The following is a 23,288-nucleotide window of genomic DNA, read 5'->3' as shown; positions in this document are numbered from 1 at the left end:
CACACACACACCTCCCCCTCCTGTCAGCTCGTCTCTCCGTTAATCCTCTCTCTCTCTGCAGGAATCATGGCGGAAATCAAACCGGGAATTTTCGCTAAAAACGTGCAGAAACGGTTGAACCGCGCGCAAGAGAAGGTAAGGTGCTGCAGGTGAAGGTGAGGGTGATGATGACGACGATGATGATGGTGGTGGTGGTGAAGCGGCTGACAGATGGAGGACAGGCTGATGGGAGCTGCGGGCCTCTGAGCGCTTCTCCTTTTTTTCCTCTCAATATATGTAATATATTTGTTATATATTTGTTATTTCAGTTTATTTTCGATCATCAGTCATTGATCATGCACACAGAGCGTGACGTCATGAGGTTTCCGTTAAAATCGGCGTTATAAACACGGTAAAACGATCAGAAACACATAGGGCTCTGATTGGCTGAAGCAGACGGTGGACTGTAACACCTCGTGATGACCTCACAGACGCGGTGAAACGTGTCACGCTGTTTTTTAGGTTTTTAATATGGTGGTGGTGGGGGGTGATGACGTCTTTCTGACGCAGACTCAGGAACCTGCTCGTTATTTATATTCATAAAGATTTATTAATGTTACCTGTTATTTTTCTGTTTTATATCCTTCCTATTTTGCATTTTGACTTCTTATGTTTAATTTGACTTATCTTGTATCTGTGTGTGTGTGTGTGTGTGTGTGTGTGTGTGTGTGTGTGATCTGAAATATTTGTGTGTAAAAAAATAAATAAAAACACCACATAAAATTATTCAAAAGTATAACATGAGGAAGTAAAATATCTATGTTGTTTGCAGAACAGTACCTGGTTCTGATTGGACAGAGAGCTGTCTGTACTGAAACATAGGGCTGGGCAATATGGACCAAAAGTCATATCCCGATATATTTAGGCTGAATATCGATATATGATATATATCCCGACATTTTTATCTCAAAGTGAGAGCAAATGTTTTATTGAAACCATTTATTTAAGTGAACATAAATACTGTATAACAGCAGGAGTACCTTTTAAAAAAAAATCAAAGCCCCATAAAGTGCACATTTAAATAAAAAAAATCTTAAATAAAAATATCTAGTAAGGGCAGCATTTTTATATTAAAAAAAAAAAAGAACTATATCAATATATGCAATATGGTCTAATTCCATATCACATTTAAAAATATCTAAATATATTTTTTATATATACATATTACCCAGCCCTACTGAAACATTACCTGGTTCTGATTGGACAAAGAAGTCAGTATGTGATGTTAGGGGTGTGCCATACCGTATTGTTCACGATTATACTAGTTTATTTTTTTATGACCAAAAAAATGCATATCATGATATTGGCAACATTTCTTCTTCTTGACGTAGTGGCGTAAGGGTTCCCATTAATTACTTAGACTGTGGCGGCCCGCCAGAGTTTCATGTGCTGCGCTAACATAACATTTCAAGCTACTGAAGGTATATTGACACAATTCATAATATGAAGTATTTTGCCTTGTATTGCCATTGTTCAGCAGACTGTCAAAATAGGATGCCTTAAATAAAACATACTAGAACCCTTATTCTCCTTCACAATTATTAATTGAAATATGCAATGATAAGATCAATGAATATGATGGAATACTGGCATTAGAATGTGAGATGCACCAAATTTGGGCTTTTATGAAAACAAATTCATGCCCCTGGACCCCATAGATGATTATTTTTAATTGTTTGCTAATTTAAAGTAAAGTAAAGTATTTTGCTTTGTATTTGGCAACTGTTGAGACTTTTTTGAGAATTTACACTACATTTTAGATTTATGATTGATCTTCGTTTTTTATTTGTTTATACGGACTTAAAAAAAATCATATTTTCTAGATATTTCTCATTATTTTGTAATATCGTTAAGAATATTGTTATCGCAAAAATACCCTGAAATATTGTGATATTCTTTTAGGGCCATATCGCCCAGCCCTATGTGACGTTGCTGTCCTTATATGGGCAGACAGCTAACCAATGAGATCACAATCAGCTGATGCTGATACTATGACAGTAATTGCGTTCAGGGACACGTTCAGCGTGTTGATTTGTGTTCCATCCAGAAATTCGAGCTGACACTGAACCTGTGAAATATTAAAGGAGAAGGAATATTAAATCTGCTTCACAGCTCAGAGTTTAGTTTGGACGAGATCTTTGTTTACTTCCTGTCTGTGTAAAAAAACAGCATGCTGCTGTTGGAACTTATTGATGTGATGCTGTTATAAGTTTTAACATCAATAAAATGCTGTGCTGTTGGTTGAAGTGTCTCATAATAAATGTTTTTCTGGGCTCTCAGGTGCTGCAGAAACTGGGGAAAGCAGATGAGACCAAAGATGAACAGTTTGAACAAGTGGTCATCAACTTCAGGAGGCAGGAGGTGAGATGTGTTTACTCTTTGTTTTTCTGTAAACAAACACTGTAACTTCTGCAGCTCACAAAGAGAAATAAGGAAATATATTCTGTTTAATTCCAGAAGAAATATAAAAAATATTTCATGTTCAAACTGACAAATTACAATGCTGAAATCAAATCATCTGATTCTAAAAGAACTGTTTAACCCGTTAGTATACATTAAACTGGAACTAGTTAGTTAGTTAGTTAGTTGGTTGGTTGGTTGGTTGGTTGGTTCATTAGTTACTCATCTTCCACCATCATGCCATCATGATACACAAAAGGAAAACGACTAATATCGAATAATGTGTGTGTGTGTCAGTCTGAAGGCTCTCGGCTGCAGAGGGAGATGAAGGGCTACATGGCGGCCATTAAAGGTGACACATTCTCACATATGACAGTGTAATAATGATGATCCTTAGCTGACGCTGGTCTGTCCTGCAGGGATGCAGCAGGCCTCCATCAACCTCACGCAGTCTCTGCACGAAGTCTACGAGCCGGACTGGCACGGGAAAGACGACGTCATGGTTATTGGGAAGGTTAGAGTCATAAAATCACCTGAAAGTATCACACAGACAGGTGTTCAGGTGTCCAGATGTCAGAGGGCTGTGTTCATTAGTTAGAACTTTGTCTTGCATGTTGTGTTTATTCTTCTGATTTGACCTGTACAGAACCGGGCCGGTTCTGACATCACAAAGTGTGTTTCCTGCAGGACTGTGATGCAATGTGGGAAGATTTCCACAACAAGCTGGTGGATTCGACTCTGCTGAACCTGGACGGGTACCTGCTGCAGTTCCCAGACCTTAAAGTAATGAACAGTTTATCTTAAAAGGCAAAATAATATTTTATGCATAGAAACAGATTCATCACAAAAACTCAAACTGACTTTCAGACTCGTGTGGCCAAAAGAAGTCGCAAACTCATCGACTACGACAGCGCTCGCCATCACGTCGAAACTTTGCAGATATCCGGGATGAAAAACGACCGCAAGATGATGAAGGTAAGTCAAACACCTGAACAGGTAATATTCCTTACTGTAATTGTTGTAATGTAAACATGGTGGATACCAGATTCAGCTAACAGACAGGTGACTGTTACCTGTTCAGGTGTTAATAGGGCTGTTTCCACTACCGCCCAATACCTGGAATGAGGCGGGTCTCACTCACCAAAACGCCCCTTATTTGAATACGAGCCTTCCGGAGCGGACTTTTATAGTCCCTGTCGAAGGGCAGGGCCTTTTTTCTCCCCTGAAAAAAGCCTGGTTACTGATTGGATAGAACGCTAAGCAGGATGTGACGTACTAAGCGGGATGTGACATAGCACTCTACATGACAACAACACACACCATTTGTAAAAGCCTGCGATGCAGTGTTGCCAACTTAGTAACTTTGTTGCTATATTTAGCAACTTTTCAGACCCCCTTAGTGACTATTTTTCAAGAAAGCGACTGGAGACAAATCCAGCGACTTTTTCCGTTGTGATTGGAGACTGGTTCTTACTCTCCTTAATGAGTGACGAGCCACTTGTTAAGAAGAGTAAGAACGAGTCAAAGCGGCACAGTCCTCCTGAAGCAGTCTCTCCCAGCTGCAGAGCCGGAGGGAATGTAACCCCTTAGCGGCCAATCTGCAAATTGTTAATAGGCTTACAGTTAGCTCTGTAGCAATACAGTGTGTATGTGGGGCTGCTACAGGAGGTGTTCACTTAGCAATCTCTGTTTATTTACAACAAGCACCGGATACTCTGTGCACAGTTAGCGATGCCGGTTAATTCACGATCACTATGTTTGTGATCAACGGAGACGCTGTGCATAATTAGCCATACTGCTTTCTTTATGATCAGCTGCTGACATTGTGCACAGTTAGCGACGGCTAGAGTTGAGTCTCCTGTGTATCCGTCGCCTATGTGACATCACGGTCAAAGCTGTTGCTAAGCGATTATGCAACAGTTGAAAACCATATGTCACCTCCGAAGTCTCGTAAATCCCTCTGGGGGCTAACTCGTTATGGAGACACGCAGAGTGAGCGGACTTTTGAGAGGGTGTGGCCTGAGACTTTCCCGTTGGCCATTTTCCCCCCTAGTGGAAACATGGCTGTTGTTACCTGTTAAGGTGTCAGTGTTACCTGTTCAGGTGTTAATGTTACCTGTTCAGGTTTTAGTGTTACCTGTTCAGGTGACAGTGTTACCTGTGTAGGTGTCAGTGTTACCTGTTCAGGTGACAGTGTTACCTGTGCAGGTGTCAGTGTTACCCGTTCAGGTGTCAGTGTTACCTGTTCAGGTGTCGGTGTTACCTGTGTTACATGGTCAGGTGTCAGTGTTACCTGTTCAGGTGTTTATGTTACCTGGTCAGGTGTCAGTGTTAGCTGTTCAGGTGTTTATGTTACCTGGTCAGGTGTCAGTGTTACCTGTTCAGGTGTTTATGTTACCTGGTCAGGTGTCAGTGTTACCTGTTCAGGTGTCAGGGTTACCTGTCCAGGCGGTATATACCAGGTGAACAGCTGCTGTGGCTTAAACACACCTGTTGTTGTGTCTGAAGGCAGAAGACGAGCTGAAAAAGGCTCAGAAAGTGTTCGATGAGCTGAACGTCGGTCTTCAGGACGAACTGCCGACTCTGTGGGACAGGTGAGTCTCTTACACACCTGTCTGACATCAGGAACAGTGAACTCTGATAATAACCACTACATATAAAGTTTCTGATCTGGTTCTTATTCTCTGAATGTTGAGTCAGTTTGATGTTTCTGTCTGCAGCCGCGTCGGTTTCTACATCAGCACCTTTAAGAGCGTCACCAGTCTGGAGGCCAAATTTCACCGTGAGATCTCTCTGGTGAGGACGTTTTCTTACAACTTCAACAATCAGAAACCAGAAAAATGTTTCAGTTTGCGATGTCACAACTTACCTGATCAGGTGAGCTGTACTAACTCAGAGAACTCTGACCTGCAGGTGTGCAGGCAGCTGTACGAGGTGATGACCCAACTGGCTGAGCAGCATTCTGACAAGATGTTCACCATCCAGGGAGCCCCGAGGTCTGTCTCTGTCCCTCACTGTCCCTGTCCCTCATTGTCCGTCCCTCACTGTCTGTCCCCCACTGTCCCTGTCCCTCACGTTTGTCCCTCACTGTCCCTGTCCTTCACCGTCCGTCCCTCACTTTCCCTGTCCCTCACCATCTGTCCCTCACCTTCCCTGTCCCTCATTGTCTGCCCCTCACTGTCCCTTTCCCTCACTGTCCTTGTCCCTCACCGTCCGTCCCTGTTCCTCCCCATCTGTTCCTCACTGTTCCTCACTGTCCCTGTCCCTCACTGTTTGTCCCTCACCGTCTGTCCCTCACTGTCTGTCCCTCACCATCCCTGCCCCTCACGGTCCGCCCCTGTCCCCTACCATCTGTCCCTAACTGTTCCTGAATGTCCCTGTCCCTCACTGTTTGTCCCTCACTGTCCGTCCCTGCCCGTCCCTCACTGTCCCTGTCCCTCACCGTCTGTCCCTCACTGTCTATCTCACCCTGTTCCCGTTTATCTCATTGTCCTGCGTCCCATGAGACTCGTCCACACAAACACTCAGCAGTTCAAACAGAAAACAAGTTGCTGTTTCCATTATAAATAAAATGTGCATCTTTCTGCTGATGATACAGTTTTATATGCTTATTTTATATTTTCGTCACTCTTTAACAAACTAAAAGAGACTCTCCAGCAGTCAATCATACAGCTCCGTATGATCACACGGTTTCTGTCTCTCAGTGACTCTGGGCCGCTGCGACTCGCCAGAACGCCATCACCGCCAGAAGACGACAGTCCACCAGAGAGTCCGGATGCCACATCCAACCATATGCTCCGCCCTGTCTCACCAGGACCGCCACGGCCTAAATCCCCCACACAGGTAGATATCAGATATCAGATCAATAACAGTGGTCAATAACAGAGACTGATCAATAGCAGTGATCAATAACAGAGACTCATCAATAGCAGTGATCAATAACAGAGATTGATCAATAACAGTGGTCAATAACAGAGAATGATCAATAACGGTGATCAATAACAGAGACTAATCAATAACAGTGATCAATAACAGAGACCGATCAATAACAGTGATCAATAACAGACACTGATCATTTACTGAGACTGATCATTAACAGACTGATTAATAACAGATACTGATCAATAACTGATCAATAACTAAGATCGATGATGAACAGGCTGATCAATAACTAAGATTGATCAATAACAGTGACTGATCAATAAACACATTGATCAATAACAGTAACTGATCAAAATCAGAGACTGATCTATAACAGATTAATCAAGAACTGATAAATTATACTGATGATAGATATTATTGATGATAGATATTGTTGATAATTACTGTTGATAGATATTATTGATGATGGACATTGATGATAGATATTATTGATAGATATTATTTATGGTGGATATTGGATATTGATTATATATATTATTGATATATATTATTGATGATGAATGATGGATATTGATGATAGATATTATTAATAGATATTATTGATAATGGATGATGGATATTGATGATAGATATTATTGATAGATATTATTGATGATGGATATTGATGATTGGTTTTGATGATAGATATTGTTGATGATGGATGATGGATATTGATGATAGATTATATTGATAATAAATATTGATGATATATGTTATTGATGATGGATATTGATGATAGATATTATTGATGATGGATATTGATGATAGATATTATTGATGATGGATATTGATGATAGATATTATTGATGATGGATGTGGATATTGATGATAGATATAATTGATGATAGATATTATAGATGATCGATATTGATAATGGATATTATTGATGATATATAATATTGATGATAGATATTCTTGATGATTGATATGAATGATAAATATTGATGATTGATGTTATTGATGATTGATATTGATGATAGATATTATTGATGATAGATATTGATGATAGGTATTGATGATAGATATTATTAATGGTAGATATTACTGATGATAGATATTGATGAAAGATATTATTGATGGTGGGTTTGATGATAGATATTATTGATGATAGATATTGATGATAGATATAATTGATGATTGATATTGATGATGCATGTTGAGGGTTAACTCTCTGACTGTCTCTCTCTGCTGCTGTTTGTTACCTGGTGAGTGAAAATGTCACATTTGTCTGTGTTGAAACAGAGAAAATTTACTCTGTTACACACACACACATGTTGTAATACTGACACACATGTGTGTTTATGTGTATGTGTATGTGTGTGTGTGTGTGTGCGTGTGTGTGTGTGTTTATGTGATGTGGGTGTTTCTGTGTGTGTGTGTGTGTGTGCTTTTATTTCTTATTAAATCAACTGATGTTAATAACAGAAACGTCCTCTCAGTGCATAGCGGCAGCTAGATACATGTGATACAGGTGATGCAGACAGATACAGGTGATGCAGACAGATACAGGTCATACAGGTGATGCAGACAGATACAGGTGATACAGGGGATGCAGACAGATACAGGTGATACAGGTGATGCAGATAGATACAGGTGATGCAGACAGATACAGACAGATACAGGTGATACAGACAGATACAGGTGATACAGGTGATGCAGATAGATACAGGTGATACAGACAGATACAGGTGATACAGACAGATACAGGTGATGCAGACAGATACAGGTGATACAGACAGATACAGGTGATGCAGACAGATACACGTGATGCAGACAGATACAGGTGATGCAGACAGATACAGGTGATACAGACAGATACAGGTGATGCAGACAGATACACGTGATGCAGACAGATACAGGTGATACAGACAGATACAGGTGATACTGACAGATACAGGTGATGCAGACAGATACTGGTGATAGAGGTGATGCAGACAGATACAGGTGATAGAGGTGATGCAGACAGATACACATGATGCAGACAGATACAGGTGATACAGACAGATAAGGTGATGCAGACAGATACTGGTGATAGAGGTGATGCAGACAGATACACGTGATGCAGACAGATACAGGTGATGCAGACAGATACAGGTGATGCAGACAGATACACGTGATGCAGACAGATACAGGTGATGCAGACAGATACAGGTGATACAGACAGATACAGGTGATGCAGACAGATACACGTGATGCAGACAGATACAGGTGTTACAGACAGATACAGGTGATACAGGTGATACAGACAGATACAGGTGATACTGACAGATACAGGTGATACAGACAGATACAGGTGATACAGATAGATACAGGTGATGCAGACAGATACAGGTGATGCAGACAGATACACGTGATGCAGACAGATACAGGTGGTGATACAGACAGATATAGTTGATACAGGTGATGCAGACAGATGCAGGTGATACAGACAGATACAGGTGATGCAGACAGATACACGTGATGCAGACAGATACAGGTGATACAGACAGATACACGTGATGCAGACAGATACAGGTGATGCAGACAGATACAGGTGATACAGGTGATACAGACAGATACAGGTGATACTGACAGATACAGGTGTTACAGATAGATACAGGTGATGCAGACAGATACAGGTGATGCAGACAGATACACGTGATGCAGACAGATACAGGTGGTGATACAGACAGATATAGTTGATACAGGTGATGCAGACAGATGCAGGTGATACAGACAGATGCAGGTGATACAGGTGATGCCCCTTCACAGCTGCTGGTGACAGAAATGAACAGATTTAATGATGGAACTGAAACAAAGTGAAACTCTGCTGAGGCTCGTTTGGTTCTCTGCAGCTGAAAAAGGGACCGCCAGTGCCGCCGCCGCCAAAGGTCACGCCCACTAAGGAGGTGGCCGAGGAGCAGATCATCGACCTGTTTGGAGGAGAGTTTCTACCAGCACCTTCCCCATCACAGGTCAGTGGAGCTCAGTACAGCGATGAAAAATAAACAATAATAAATAATAAACACTATGTTTAGGGCCAGAGCACTAACAGTGCGGGGACGCCATTGAAATTGGTCTGTTTATTATATAACGGCAAATTAATCACGGTTGCTCCACTCTGCTTGGGGCCAATTGCTGCTTGCAGCTTTAATTCTGTTTGTGTTTGCAGCCCAACGAACGACCCGGAGAATCTCTCCTCGACCTCGATTTCGATGCTTTCCAGCCAGATGAAAGTGTTTCGCCGATACCACAGGTGAGATACTGACATGTTGTTTCTGATGGAGGTTTATTTTACTGTTTTATGTTTTTAAAAATAACACGACAAACACAGACAGGTGACCAGAGGGGTGTTCCATCAATGTGGCTAAACAAACCGCAGCTTTATTGTAAAAGCCTGGTTAGAACTAACACCAACTTTGACTTGAGGCTGAGAATATAAAGTGACGGTCACAAAAACAGACAGTACTGCTCCATTAGCAGAGCCAGGGCGATGGCATGGCAAAAAAAAATTGCAGACTGATAAAATGCACGAGTAATTCATCCTACTTATTGTGTTATTTGTAGTTGTTAATAACTTAACATTTAGATCATTAGATACAATAAGACTAGTTATATTATCAGTAGGCTGATAATAACAGATTTATGTTCACAATTATGCTGTAGGCTAACTTGGGAGAACTCACAACTACAATGAACTTACTGTAAATTTGCCTAACTGGACAAAGTAACCCTGCCCTATATTAATTAATCTGTTATATCTCAACAGGAGAAATCTGAACAGCCAAAAAAGGACTTGTTTATGGGAACTGAAAACCAAAAACTAGATATGGAGACTAAAAGCTAAAATGTAATAAATCAAATTGGAGATAAAGACACTTGAGAATGATGTAAGTACACATTTTACCACAGCAGCAGCAGAAAGTCATGTTGTAGACTGGATTTAATGTGTTTTTTTATGCTGTTTAGCTTTCAAATAAAAGATCCACTCCAAAACAAAAGTTGCATAATTAAAAAACAGATTAACGGGTGGTCGGTAGCGGTCGGACGGCCGTTTACTGCATGTCATTCCCCTCTCTCTGCCCCCTACTTCCTGTCTATCTTCAGCTATCCTGTCCATTAAAGGCATGAAAAGCCCAAAAAATACATTTAAAAAAAACAAAACAGATTAACTGAAATAGGTGTGTAAATTTATGGCTCGTCACGTTGTGAGAAAAAAAGGTCTAAAGCAGACTGTAACATAAAAAACTAAGTCTAAACTTTCCACACGGACATGACAAAATATGGCGTCATATTTGAGTCATAAGTCACACGAGAGATAACACCGGCCATCGCGCACAAAGTAGCTGAACAGTGTTGTTGTGCGTGTTGCTGTTGTTTTTTACTCGCTCGCGCATGCCTCTGCTTCACTCGGTTGCTGAATATGTGCCCGAAGATCAAACAAGTGCGCGCGGCAGTTGAAATCTGCACGCGCGACACGAAATAATTCACGTGCGCAGATGTGTTATCACTCGCGCAAATATGATGCCATAACAAAAGTGACGCACGAGCGAACAGAAACATGGTGGAACTGACTTTTGGGATTTTGTTTCCGCCCGTCGGTTACCATGGTTACTGAGCGGGGAGTCACATAAGCCACTTTAATGGAATGCATCTCTCACTTAAATTAGCGAGACATATCATAATGAGCCAGGCTTTTCCTTAATCCACATTGATGGAACACCCCTCTGCTAGGTTTAGAGAAAACATATTTGAATATTTTCTGTGAAATAAAGTGAGAAGATGATCATGCCCATCAGCAGTTGGATGTGATCGTGTTTATTTTAATGACCTTTCAGACAGCTGTGCCGTGGGACATGTGGTCGGTGAGTAAAGATATATAATAACATAACTTAATCTTATTTTACATTTATGATACATACATAATACACATACATACAAAAAGTAATTACTGATATGTTCTATGAAATACACAGATCAGTTTTCATCTTCTGTCCTTTCTTTGTGTTTTTTAAGGCAAATGCTCAAACAGCCGAGCCTGTAAGTAGAATCATCCATTGGGTTTGACCTTTGACCTTGTTCAGCTGCTTCTGTTTGCACAAAGAAAACTTTTTGTAAATTTATGTTTGAACTGTTGATTTTCAAAACATAAGTGACCCTTCGCTAACCCCGTCCCTTTGTTGTCAGTGAAGAACTGCAGTATATTTGGACCTGGACTGTGTTTAATGACTGACAGGTTCGAAACAGGTTCGAACTGATCCCGTAGATCTCCTCTGATCCAGTAGATCTACTCTGCACTTGTGTTTGACTGCAGCAGTGCGTTCACTAAAAGTGCCTGATATCATTACATACAGTCGTACAGAGAGAGACTGTATGTGGAAAACCACAAACGGTCACTCAGTGCATTTTCATGCACAGTTTAGTCGGGCTATGCTTAAAAATCGATTTTGGCGTCTCATCAGACTTCTGTACTATACGACCCTCTTTCCGGTTGACCTCAGTTTGGCACTTTGTGCCGTCACTACTGACCGGCTAATGTGAGCGGCTAATGCGACCAGCTACTGCCACCGGCTAATGTGACCGGCTACTGCCACCAGCTTATGTGACCAGCTACTGCCACTAGCTTATGTGACCAGCTAATGTGACCGGCTACTGCCACCGGCTAATGTGACCGGCTACTGCCACCAGCTTATGTGACCAGCTACTGCCACTAGCTTATGTGACCAGCTAATGCGACCAGCTACTGCCACCGGCTAATGTGACCGGCTACTGCCACCAGCTTATGTGACCAGCTACTGCCACTAGCTTATGTGACCAGCTAATGTGACCGGCTACTGCCACCGGCTAATGTGACCGGCTACTGCCACCGGCTAATGTGACCGGCTACTGCCACCAGCTAATGTGACCGGCTACTGCCACCGGCTAATGTGACCAGCCGGTTAATGTGACCAGCTACTGCGAGGAGCCGGCTAGTGCGACCGACTACTGCGAATGGCCAGCTAATGTGACCAGCTATTGCGACAGGCTAATGTGATTGGCTAATGCGACCGGCCGGCTAATGTGACCGGCTAATGCTACCGGCTAATGTGACTGGCTTATTTGATCGGCTAATGTGACCAGCCGGCTAAAGCAACCGGCTACTGCGACCAACTACTGCGACTGGCTGGCTAATGCGACCAGGCACTTCGGTTGCCCAGTTATAGTCAGATTGAGGCAAAAATTCGCTTTTTTCAAGTGTCATGTAAACGTACTGAGAGTGGAGCTAAAGTGGAGAGTGGAGCCGCAGAGTGTCAAGTGATGATGATTGGCCATTGCGTTTGATGGGCGGGACTTAGCGATGGGTCAATGGAATGACTTTAGCCTTAATTTGTATCTCCTGAAGGCAGTCAGGAAGCGACACTTGAACTGTGATGAGTGTCTTTGTGCAACCCGTCTGTGGATTCTTACACCATCCTGTCTGTGTTAAAACACTGTCTGTTTTCATGCACTGGCTCTCCAGTTGGACTCAGTGCTGTGGGTTCAGAGCAGGGCCGTCAAACTTTAACCCTCCAATCCTGCCTTTCCAATTAGGCGGACGCCAGCTTCGTCGCCAACTGGGCCTCTGACTTTGGCTCATTGTCAGCAAATGGAGATGCTGCTTCAGGAGCTGGGACCCTTGCTGCAGGGCTGGATGGGGTGCAGGGCCAGGTGCAGGGCGGGGCACAGGTAGACAGCTGGCCTCCTCAGGACAGCGAGGAAGCTGCAGCATATGAAGATGAGGTTAGCAGCGGGAACTCGGGAACTGACCCCGACCTTCATCCCTCTGTAGTCAAACATGATGAAGACGAGACATGGCAGGCAGAATCAGGGGGAGATACAGCAGGGCAGGAAGACCGCAGGAAGTCCACCCCAGGACTTATATTTACCAATGAGTACGGTGAACAGATTGAGGACAGCACAGAGGACAGACGAGACAAATGGTCCAGGTCTCCAGATGGGTCTGGGTCTGAATATGAAACTGCAGAGGAGTGGGGAGATGGAGGTCAGGGCGGAGGCTGGGCGAGCGCTGATGATGAATTGTCATATGATGATCGTCCCCAAAATAAGAGAGTCTCAGAGGAAGGACATGAGAGTGTCTCAGAGGGAGGACATGAGAGAGTCTCACAGGGAGGACATGAGAGAGTAGCAGTAGAGACAGTTGACAGAAACCTTTCAGCTGAAACTGACCTCACATCAGTTTACATGGATCCTTCTGAAAGTCAGGGGGGCGGAGACAAGAGAGCTTTTATAGCTGAGACACAGGGAGGAGGTGCGTTTGATTCGGATCCTTTTGCTGAGACACAGGGAGGAGGTGCTTTTGATTCGGATCCTTTTGCTGAGACACAGGGAGGAGGTGCTTTTGATTCGGATCCTTTTGCTGAGACACAGGGAGGAGGTGCTTTTGATTCGGATCCTTTTGCTGAGACACAGGGAGGAGGTGCGTTTGAGTCTGATCCTTTTGCTGAGACACAGGGAGGAGGTGCGTTTGAGTCTGATCCTTTTGCTGAGACACAGGGAGGAGGTGCGTTTGAGTCTGATCCTTTTGCTGAGACACAGGGAGGAGGTGCGTTTGAGTCTGATCCTTTTGCTGAGACACAGGGAGGAGGTGCGTTTGAGTCTGATCCTTTTGCTGAGACACAGGGAGGAGGTGCTTTTGATTCGGATCCTTTTGCTGAGACACAGGGAGGAGGTGCGTTTGAGTCTGATCCTTTTGCTGAGACACAGGGAGGAGGTGCGTTTGAGTCTGATCCTTTTGCTGAGACACAGGGAGGAGGTGCGTTTGATTCAGATCCTTTTGCTGAGACACAGGGAGGAGGTGCGCTTCATTCAGATCCTTTTGCTGAGACACAGGGAGGAGATGCGTTTGATTCGGATCCTTTTGCTGAGACACAGGGAGGAGACAAGGGATGTGGTTCTGGATTTGAGAGCTCAGAGGAAGGTGGAGTTGTGTCTTCTGGGGAGGGAAGCAATGGTAGGGAAACTGAGCTTTTTGCCAACAGTCTCCCAGCAGCATCTTCAGGGCCTGAGGGTCCAGCCTCCAACAACACATCCTTGCAGGAAGTTAGTCACAGCGGTGGCATCGTCCAGTCTTCTGTCTCTGGATCAGCACAAGGAACTAAAGATATAAACATGACCAAAAAAGAACCAGAAAATTCAGACATGTCCGAAGACGAGGCTGCAAACCGGAGAATTGGAAAGTTGTACCAAGAGCTAGGTACAGAAAAGGAAGAGGTACTTGACTTCCTCCTGTCTTTAGTCCGGTAGATTAGCATAGAGTAGACTAGTAGTAAATGAAAACCCAATTCCTGTCTTCGACCCTCCCACAGATTGAGAAACGAAGTGAAACCTGGATCCCAGCCTGAGCTCCTCCTGCCTCTCCTCTTGCTTGCTTTGCCTGCTTCTTCATTCCATACTTTGATTTTCACATTGAGTCAAATCTTTACAACTCACCAAACTTGTTTTAACTGAAGGAGTCAAATACTAATTTGTGTCTTTGCAATTTAATTTAGGTGACCAATGCATTTAATGGATTTTCACAGGTAATTTTTAAAAAAAACTTCAATTCGTACCCATTGTGCAGATAAAATATAATGATCAGTTTGCAGAGGTGAATTCAGCTGTTCTGGTTACAGCATTTTTAACATATTTAGTTACAGACTTTTAAAGGATCAGACACTCCAAAGGCACTTCTGATGGTAAACATTAATTTTACCTTTCAGCCTGCCTGCTGTTAATTTAAATCAATCACTGTGTATGACACTTAATTTATGATCAAAGCAGAAGTCAGAGAATTAAACAGCAATTAGAGTTCAAAGCAGAATCAGAGATTCTAACCAGAGATCAGAGATTTAAGCAGAAATCAGAGTTCAAAGCAGATACAGTAATGTTCAATATAATAGCAGCCCAATGTGACTCACCAGATTAATCCAGGTTTTTAGTATATTTTTTATTTCTACATGGCAAACAACGTACCAGTAGGTGCAGTAGATTCTCAGAAAACCAACAAGACCCAGCATTGGTGATATGCAGCTCTTAAGGCTGTGCAATTGGGCAATTAGTTTAAAGGAGTGTGTTCAAAAATATAGCAGTGTCTGCCGTTGACTTTACAAACACAAAACTATTTTGTACAAACTTTTTTGTCTCTAGGATTTAGCAATACTAAACTAATATTCAGTTGTATGACCACTGTTTTTTATAACTGCTTCACATCTGTGAGGCATGGAGTCAACCAACTTGTGGCTCCTTTCAGCTGTTATTCCACTCCAAGATTCTTTAACAACATTCCACAATTAATTTACATTTCTTGGTTTTGCTTCAGAAACAGCATTTTAGATGTCACCCCACAAGTTCTCAGTTGGATTAAGGTCCAGGGATTGGGCTGGCCACTCCATAACATCAATGTTGTTGGTTTGAACCAAGATTTTGCTGGTTTACTAGTGTGTTTGGGGTCATTGTCTTGTTGAAACACCCATTTCAAGGGCACATCCTCTTCAGCATAAGGGAACATGACCTCTTCAAGTATTTTGACATATGCAAACTGATCCATGATCCCTGATATGAGATACATTTTCTGAGAAACAACTGCACCTACTGGTCCCTTGTTTGCCATGTAGCAATAAAAATATAGTAAAAACCTGGATTAATCTGGTTAGTCACATTGGACTGCTATTATATTGAACACTACTGTATCAATGTTCAAAGCATCATAGTTCAAATCACAAGTCAGAGATCTAAGCAGAAATCAGAATTCAAAGCAGAAGTTAGAGGTCACATCAGAGGTCAGAGGTCACAGCAGAGGTCAGAGATGGCTTCACAGGTTTAAAGCAGATATTGACCCTAACTGCATGCTTCCATCATTGAGCCCTTAGAAACGTAGAAACACAGTAATTCCCAGTAATGGCGACACTTACAACCTGTAACTTCATGTTCTCTAAAGGGTTTTCTTTCTCCTGTTGATACTAAATAATGATGTTTTTACAGTCCTGAATGTCAGTTGTGACCCTTGTTCTCCTTTTTTTACACATACACTCTGGAGGATGCCACTGTTCCATCCTTTTTTGCTGATTTTGATAAGATGGTGAGTTTTAAATTCACATACTTGGAATGAAATATTGCTGTCTTTGAGTCAGTGTTCTGTCCTGAAATCTGTTTGTTGTACTACAACCGAAAAACTGTATAGCTGGAAATAACAAAAGTCACAGTTCGGTGTCACTTCGGTTCCTTGGGAAAACAACAAACGCAGGAGGATCTGTTTCATTTTGTTAGAACCGTCATTAAGGAACATTTCAGACGCTTTCCCAAAAGGCAAAAACAGGTTGTAAAACTAACAACATATCTCTTACGATAAGAAACAGAAAATATTGAATTAAAAAATAGCTAATATATATTTTAAAATTTAAAATTTTTCTATGTCATATATCTTTTGTTGTATGTGATGTGTTGTGTGGACCGATCTTTTGACTTGAGATGTTGAGATGAAGAGCATGGGCAGATATGAAGGCTAGTTAGTTTTTGTGAATGGTCTATTTATTCATTCATTCATTACCATTAACCGATTTTCTGCATTCGGGTCGTGGGGGGCTGGAGCCAATCCCAGCTGACATTGGGCGAGAGGCAGGGTACACCCTGGACAGGTCGCCAGACTATCGCAGGGCTGACACATAGAGACAGACAATCACACTCTCATTCACACCTACGGGCAATTTTAGAGTCACCAATTAAACCTAGGTGCATGTTTTTGGACTGTGGGAGGAAGCCGGAGTACCCGGTGAGAACCCACGCTTACACGGGGAGAACATGCAAACTCCACACAGAAGAGCCAATATTGTATGTCTATATATCTATGTATTTAAGTGTCATCAGCCACATTGCCACATTTGAAAAGTTTTAGCAATCACCACCTTTCTTTGTAAAAGAACGAAGTTAACGCTGCATCAACTGAAGCCCCAGAAGCCTCAGAGACAGACAGGCCTGCAGTTCCACCTGCTGGGGAAAAACCTGCAACTCCACCTGCTGATGAGGAACTTGCAGCTCCCCCTGCTAGTGAGGAACCTGCCGCTCTACCTGCTGGTGAGGAACCTGCAATTCCACCTGCTGGTGAGGAACCTGCAGCTCTACCTGCTGGTGAGGAACCTGCAACTGCACCTGCTGGTGAGGAACCTGCAACTCCACCTGCTGGTGAGGAACCTGCAATTCCACCTGCTGGTGAGGAACCTGAAGCTCCCCCTGCTGGTGAAGAACGTGTAGCTCCCCCTACTAGTGAGGAACCTGCGATTCACCCTGCTGGTGAAGAACCTGCAGCTACCCCTGCAGGTGAGGAAGTTACAGCAGAGAATTCCGGCAGCCCGAAGGAGGAAAAGCTTGATGTGAGTGAATATATTGATCACAATAACTCTCTAATAACATTGTAATCACCATAATAATCATCATCACCATCATCATCACCATCAGCCTCCCCATCATCATCATCACCATCACCATTATCGTCATCATCATCAATGTAATCATCATCAGAATCATCATCATCGTCGCAATCCCTGAAATCATTATCCTCATAATCAGCAATATCATCATCGTGATCAAAATCATCGCCGTAGTAATCATCATCACAACCATCATCATCGTAATCATCACTGTAGTAATCATCGAAATCATCATTTTAATCATCATCATCAAAATCATCATCATTGTCGTACTCATTATCATCAAAATCATCATCATCACAATCATCCTCATTGTAATCTTCAAAATCATCATCATCATTGTCGTAATCATCGTAATCATCATCAAAATCATCAACGTCATCAAAATCATCATCGTAGTAATCATTAAAATCATCATCATCATCCTTGTAATCATCAAAATCATCATAGTATCATCACCATCATTATGAAAATGTTGACCATCGCAATCATCATCGTCAAAATAGGTGTTGTGGATGTTCTCTCTGTCAGTTTGTTCTTTTTAAGGAATAATGTGATAAAATGTGATTTTCTCTCCAAAGTCGACGATTGGATCTCCAGGCTCTGAGAAGGCAGAGCTTGGTGAGGTATGTACCTGATGGTCATTAAACCATATGATAATTAGAAATTTTCCATGTGTGCCTTTAAGAAAACACATTTCTTATTACAAAGCTGTTTTTTTTTGTTGGATTGTTTTTTACTTTTTGTGATGATTTGATGGGTTCAGTCTTTATTAAGCATAGAAACCATAATATCTGTCAGAATAACAGATGAGTATTTGTTTGACACTGACAGTAAAGGGTTAATAAAGTTTAACAAACAGTGCTGATGTGACCTTTTCTTTGATTATTATAGTTTTTATTTTAGATTCTTAAAGAGGTTCATAACTAACCCAGTAATCAATGATCAATAAACTAGAGGAATCATGCTTTGTCATGTTCAGTTTATTATTTATAATATATAATATTTAATGCTAACAGCTACTATAACTTTATTTATTAATTAAGTATTTGTGTTTGCACAGATTCCTGCAGATGAAACCAAAACATCTCCAGGTGAAGCTGCTCCATCGGTAACTATCCAAGAAACTAACAGGAAGTAATCTAACCTCAGAGTAACTAACAAGAAGTAATCTAACCTCAGAGTATCTAACAAGAAGTAATCTAACCTCAGAGTAACTAAGGGAGCTGAGGCGTCCTGATGCTGCTGGAGGAGAAACTGTGGATAAAGAGTTTAACATAAGGACGTTTGTGGTCGTAATAAAAATAGTAATTAGAAATAATGAAATCACAAGCAGAAACACAGTTCAAAGCAGAAATGAGAGATCTAAGCAGAAATCAGAGTTCAAATCAGAGATCTAAGTAGAAATCAGAGATAATGAATGTAATGAGGGTCAAAGGTCACAGGGACAGGCTGTAAAACTCTAAAGGGCAAATTTGTTATTTGTGATTCTGGGCACTGTAAATGAAATGAAAAATGAATTGAACTAAAATTAAATTCTGGACAGTGAAAAAATAAAATCAACAGAAATGATTGTAGGTTAACAGAAGTGTTTGTGGTGTGCAGGAGAAGATGCCGATCCCATCCGTGGTCATCGAGCCCGCCTCCAGTAATGAAGGCGACGACGACCGTGATGCTGATATCATCTCTCCCACCGCCATCAGTGACAACGGTGTGACAGCTGAGAACCAAAGCATCAGACACATGAGTCCCTCTGGTGGAGTGTCGGGACTCCCTGATGACTTCCTGTACAAGGTGGGACCTCCTTTACATACTAACACGGACCAGTGATGGGAATTTGGGCTCCCAAATGGCTCTTCATTTTACCACTTATACCTTTTTTTAATTCAGCCAAATTTAACACTGTTTTGACTTGTGATTTGTATTTGAATACATATATCACTTAAATTTCAATAAATCGCTGTAGCCAATTGCATTTACAGTTGTAAAATCCCTTGTTAACTCTCTAACTTGCTTGAAGAACCACTCTGCTACACAAAGCAGATAGAAAATGCTTCTAAAAACCTAAGCATAGAAATTTAAAAAGGACCGATATTTACTTTTTTATTTATTATACCTATAACTATATAATATTTTTTATTACACCTAACAAAAAAACAAACAAACAAAGTAAAGTACTGAAAAAATAGAAATTAAATACAGGAGAGCTTCACTTTACTAATCCTACACTGTGCGTACATGTTGTCACCAGCGTTAAAATGCATCCAAATGCTACTTCTTTTTTGACTTTCATTCATCTTTGCACCACACTCCTCTCTCATCTTCACTCCTCTCCCTCCTCTCTGTGTGTCTCCTCCTCGTTTGCGACTGACACATCACTAACAGACACACCACACATTGGTTTGTTTTATCAGCGGCCACTCAGTCTGTCATCTTCCTGCAGGTGGAGACGATGCACGACTTTGAGGCTGCAAACTCCGACGAGCTGGAACTGAAGAGAGGCGATGTGGTGCTGGTGGTTCCCACGGCGTCTGTAGAGGACCAGGTGAGGACAGCTGCTGAGGAATAAAGTGAATATTGTCAGGGATTCAGGCTGATGGTGATGTTTTGTTGTTGCAGGAGGCCGGCTGGCTCACAGGGGTCAAAGAAAGTGACTGGTTAACACTCGGTGCTGCTGCTCACAAAGGACTTTTCCCAGACAACTTCACTCAGCGTTTGGAGTAAAAAGCGTCTTCAGCTGGTATGAGTTTGAGACATCGGTGTCCAATCCGTCCTGCAGCAGGTTTATGACCTGCTGCTGTTGTGTGCAGGACCACACTCTTTCATCTACTGAAACTAAAAGTCATGGTAATAAAAAGTAGTTCTATTCCCAGCATAATTAAAAATTTATGAGCATGATGTGATAGTATGGTCTACCCTTCTCTGGAGTTTTTTTTATTGTTGCTAAAAGAAAAAAAGATGTATGATTTATTGGGAATGTTGCAATCTCTACATGTTCACAACACGAAGCAGGAAAAAAAAAAGGAAACCTTCTTTACACCACTTGTGTTGTGCTCATTTTGTGGAATATACCATAACCTGTAGTGCTGTGATCTATTTAAATGTTCTTGAGTGTAACATGAAACTCTTGAGTTTGTTGTTTTTTTAGTGTGTTTCTGTGACTTAATGGTCCAGCGTGACTCTAAATGATGTCACTGCAGAGTGTTAATGTGAACAAACCAGCGCTCCTCCGGCATGAAAGTCTTTTATCAAAGTCAGTATTACAGAATGAAAGAACTAAAAATCTGTCATTGTGTAGCTCAATAAGTCTTACCAAACTTATATTTGCAGTTAAGAAACAGAGCCAACCAGAAGACAGTAACTTGTAGGTGGGGCTGGACCAAAACCTTGTGTCTGTTGTGTTTTAGCTTCATGCTAAACAAGCACAGCTGCAGAAAATAGAAGATGTTACCTTTCATTAATACATTTTGGCCTTACAATTCTTCCATTAGCTTCAAAAACAATATTTTGGTCTAACACTACCTGAAGATGGAAACCTGCCCAGGTTTCAGGAGGTTAGTCTTATCAGCTGTTTATTGGAACACAAGGAAGGTATTAAGTGATGCAATATGCAATCTGTGTTGTCGGTATATTTCAGGTCTTCATATTCAAACAGTTCTGTAGGTCAACAAATATGATGTCACTCTCTTTGACAGTGAAGTTAAACCTTAATGTAGACATTTCATGTGATGTAGATACCAAAAACCTTTATTCAAGTTCAATAAATAAGAGTTGGTAAAGTTACATTTGTCAAAGTTTTATTGGGCCAATTAAAGTTCAGACTGTGGCAACATAAGGTGACTTATCTCATTGCGTCTGAAACTTGTTCTCCCAGTGTTAGGGACCAGTTAGTTCTACCGGTGTTAGGGACCAGTTAGTTCTACCAGTGTTAGGGTCAGGTTAGTTCTACCGGTGTTAGGGTCAGGTTAGTTCTCCCAGTGTTGGGGTCAGGTTAGTTCTACCGGTGTTGGGGTCAGGTTAGTTCTCCCAGTGTTAGGGTCAGGTGAGTTCTACCGGTGTTGGGGTCAGGTTAGTTCTACCGGTGCTGGGGTCAGGTGAGTTCTCCTGGTGTTGGGGTCAGGTTAGTTCTACCGGTGTTGGGGTCAGGTTAGTTCTACCGGTGTTGGGGTCAGGTGAGTTCTACCGGTGTTGGGATCAGGTTAGTTCTACCGGTGTTGGGGTCAGGTTAGTTCTACCGGTGTTGGGGTCAGGTGAGTTCTCCTGGTGTTGGGGTCAGGTTAGTTCTACCGGTGTTGGGGTCAGGTTAGTTCTACCGGTGTTGGGGTCAGGTGAGTTCTACCGGTGTTGGGATCAGGTTAGTTCTACCGGTGTTGGGGTCAGGTTAGTTCTACCGGTGTTGGGGTCAGGTGAGTTCTCCTGGTGTTGGGGTCAGGTGAGTTCTCCTGGTGTTGGGGTCAGGTGAGTTCTACCGGTGTTGGGGTCAGGTTAGTTCTACCGGTGTTAGGGTCAGGTGAGTTCTACTGGTGTTGGGGTCAGGTTAGTTCTACCGGTGTTGGGGTCAGGTGAGTTCTCCTGGTGTTGGGGTCAGGTTAGTTCTACCGGTGTTAGGGTCAGGTTAGTTCTACCGGTGTTAGGGTCAGGTTAGTTCTACCGGTGTTAGGGTCAGGTTAGTTCTACCAGTGTTCGGGTCAGGGTAGGGGACTGTAGTCTCCCATCTGGGGATGGGGGGTGCTCGGTCCATCCACCCGACGGACCTCCCATAGTTCCGATCCCATGTCAGCTGGCGGGCACGTTGGCGTCCCCTGCCATAGCGAACATCCGTCCAGCCATCCATCTTTGGTCTTTTCAAAACCAAAACAAACAAAAAGCGTTTTCCAAAACTTTGAAAAGAAAAATCCAAAAAGGCAAAGAGACAAATGAACCTGAAGGAAGGATGTCCCTCTCTGTCTCTCTGTGAACCAGTCTCTGTGTTCCATACACCGCACAACCTCAGATTCTGGCAGGGGTCAGGTTTTTTTTCCACAATATTTTCATTGAATTTTTATTTTTTTTTTGGATTTTTTTTTGGGGCCATTTTTCTTTATTGAGAGTAACAGAGTGAAAGGGGGAGACAGAGGGGAAGACATGCGGGAAAAGGGCTCCGAGTCGGATTCGAACCCAGGCCGCCCACTCACGAGGACAATGCCTCTATGGTACGCGCTCTACCAGGTGTGCCACCTGGTGAGTACATTTCCCGGTGAGTACACCGGGTGAGTACATTTCTCATAAAAAAGACATCACATTTCACATATTCCACATAACACAAGTGAATTGACAAAAAAAACAAAAAAAACAACAACTCAGCACCTCACAACCAGGTCAAGGTGAATGCGCACCCTGATTTGCAAGAAAGTTCAATAAGGGTCTCCACACTTTTTCAAATCCCTCCGCCTTTCCTCTGGTTATATAAGTCAGTCTTTCCAGTACCACAGAGAATGCCATCTCCTTCACCCACACGTTTATTGAAGG

At 42.3% G+C, this 23,288-nt stretch overlaps 1 protein-coding gene across 5 annotated transcripts; it reads left to right on the top strand.

Annotated features, from left to right (window-relative positions):
• amph (amphiphysin) lies at nucleotides 1-21,563 on the top strand. Of its 5 annotated transcripts, none has more exons than XM_059344562.1 (22): nucleotides 1-135; nucleotides 2,320-2,400; nucleotides 2,737-2,791; nucleotides 2,859-2,953; nucleotides 3,127-3,222; nucleotides 3,307-3,414; nucleotides 4,948-5,033; nucleotides 5,160-5,235; nucleotides 5,353-5,435; nucleotides 6,144-6,282; nucleotides 9,204-9,314; nucleotides 9,512-9,595; nucleotides 11,178-11,204; nucleotides 11,356-11,379; nucleotides 14,868-14,897; nucleotides 16,394-16,435; nucleotides 17,274-17,723; nucleotides 18,362-18,406; nucleotides 18,844-18,891; nucleotides 19,386-19,574; nucleotides 20,224-20,325; nucleotides 20,400-21,563. In XM_059344562.1, the coding sequence occupies exons 1-22, from the start codon at nucleotides 67-69 to the stop codon at nucleotides 20,502-20,504; spliced, it is 2,145 nt and encodes a 714-aa protein (XP_059200545.1). In that variant the 5' UTR covers nucleotides 1-66; the 3' UTR covers nucleotides 20,505-21,563. The 5 variants fall into 5 exon arrangements, with proteins under 5 accessions (XP_059200545.1, XP_059200544.1, XP_059200546.1 ...); XM_059344561.1 differs by having other exon boundaries at nucleotides 9,195-9,314; XM_059344563.1 differs by lacking the exon at nucleotides 14,868-14,897 and having other exon boundaries at nucleotides 9,195-9,314.
• The last annotated feature ends 1,725 nt before the right edge of the window (nucleotides 21,564-23,288 follow it).

Source organism: Centropristis striata, chromosome 11, assembly GCF_030273125.1.
Source record: "Centropristis striata isolate RG_2023a ecotype Rhode Island chromosome 11, C.striata_1.0, whole genome shotgun sequence".
NCBI lineage: Eukaryota > Metazoa > Chordata > Actinopteri > Perciformes > Serranidae > Centropristis > Centropristis striata.
This window is presented reverse-complemented; position numbering and strand designations above follow the sequence as displayed.

Coding starts and splice junctions, on each gene's coding strand:
- amph (XM_059344561.1), top strand. CDS start 67: ATGGCGGAAATCAAACCGGGAATTTTCGCTAAAAACGTGCAGAAACGG. Junction 2,792..2,858: donor CTACATGGCGGCCATTAAAG/GTGACACATTCT, acceptor TCTGTCCTGCAG/GGATGCAGCAGGCCTCCATC. Junction 18,892..19,385: donor CAGGTGAAGCTGCTCCATCG/GTAACTATCCAA, acceptor TGTGGTGTGCAG/GAGAAGATGCCGATCCCATC.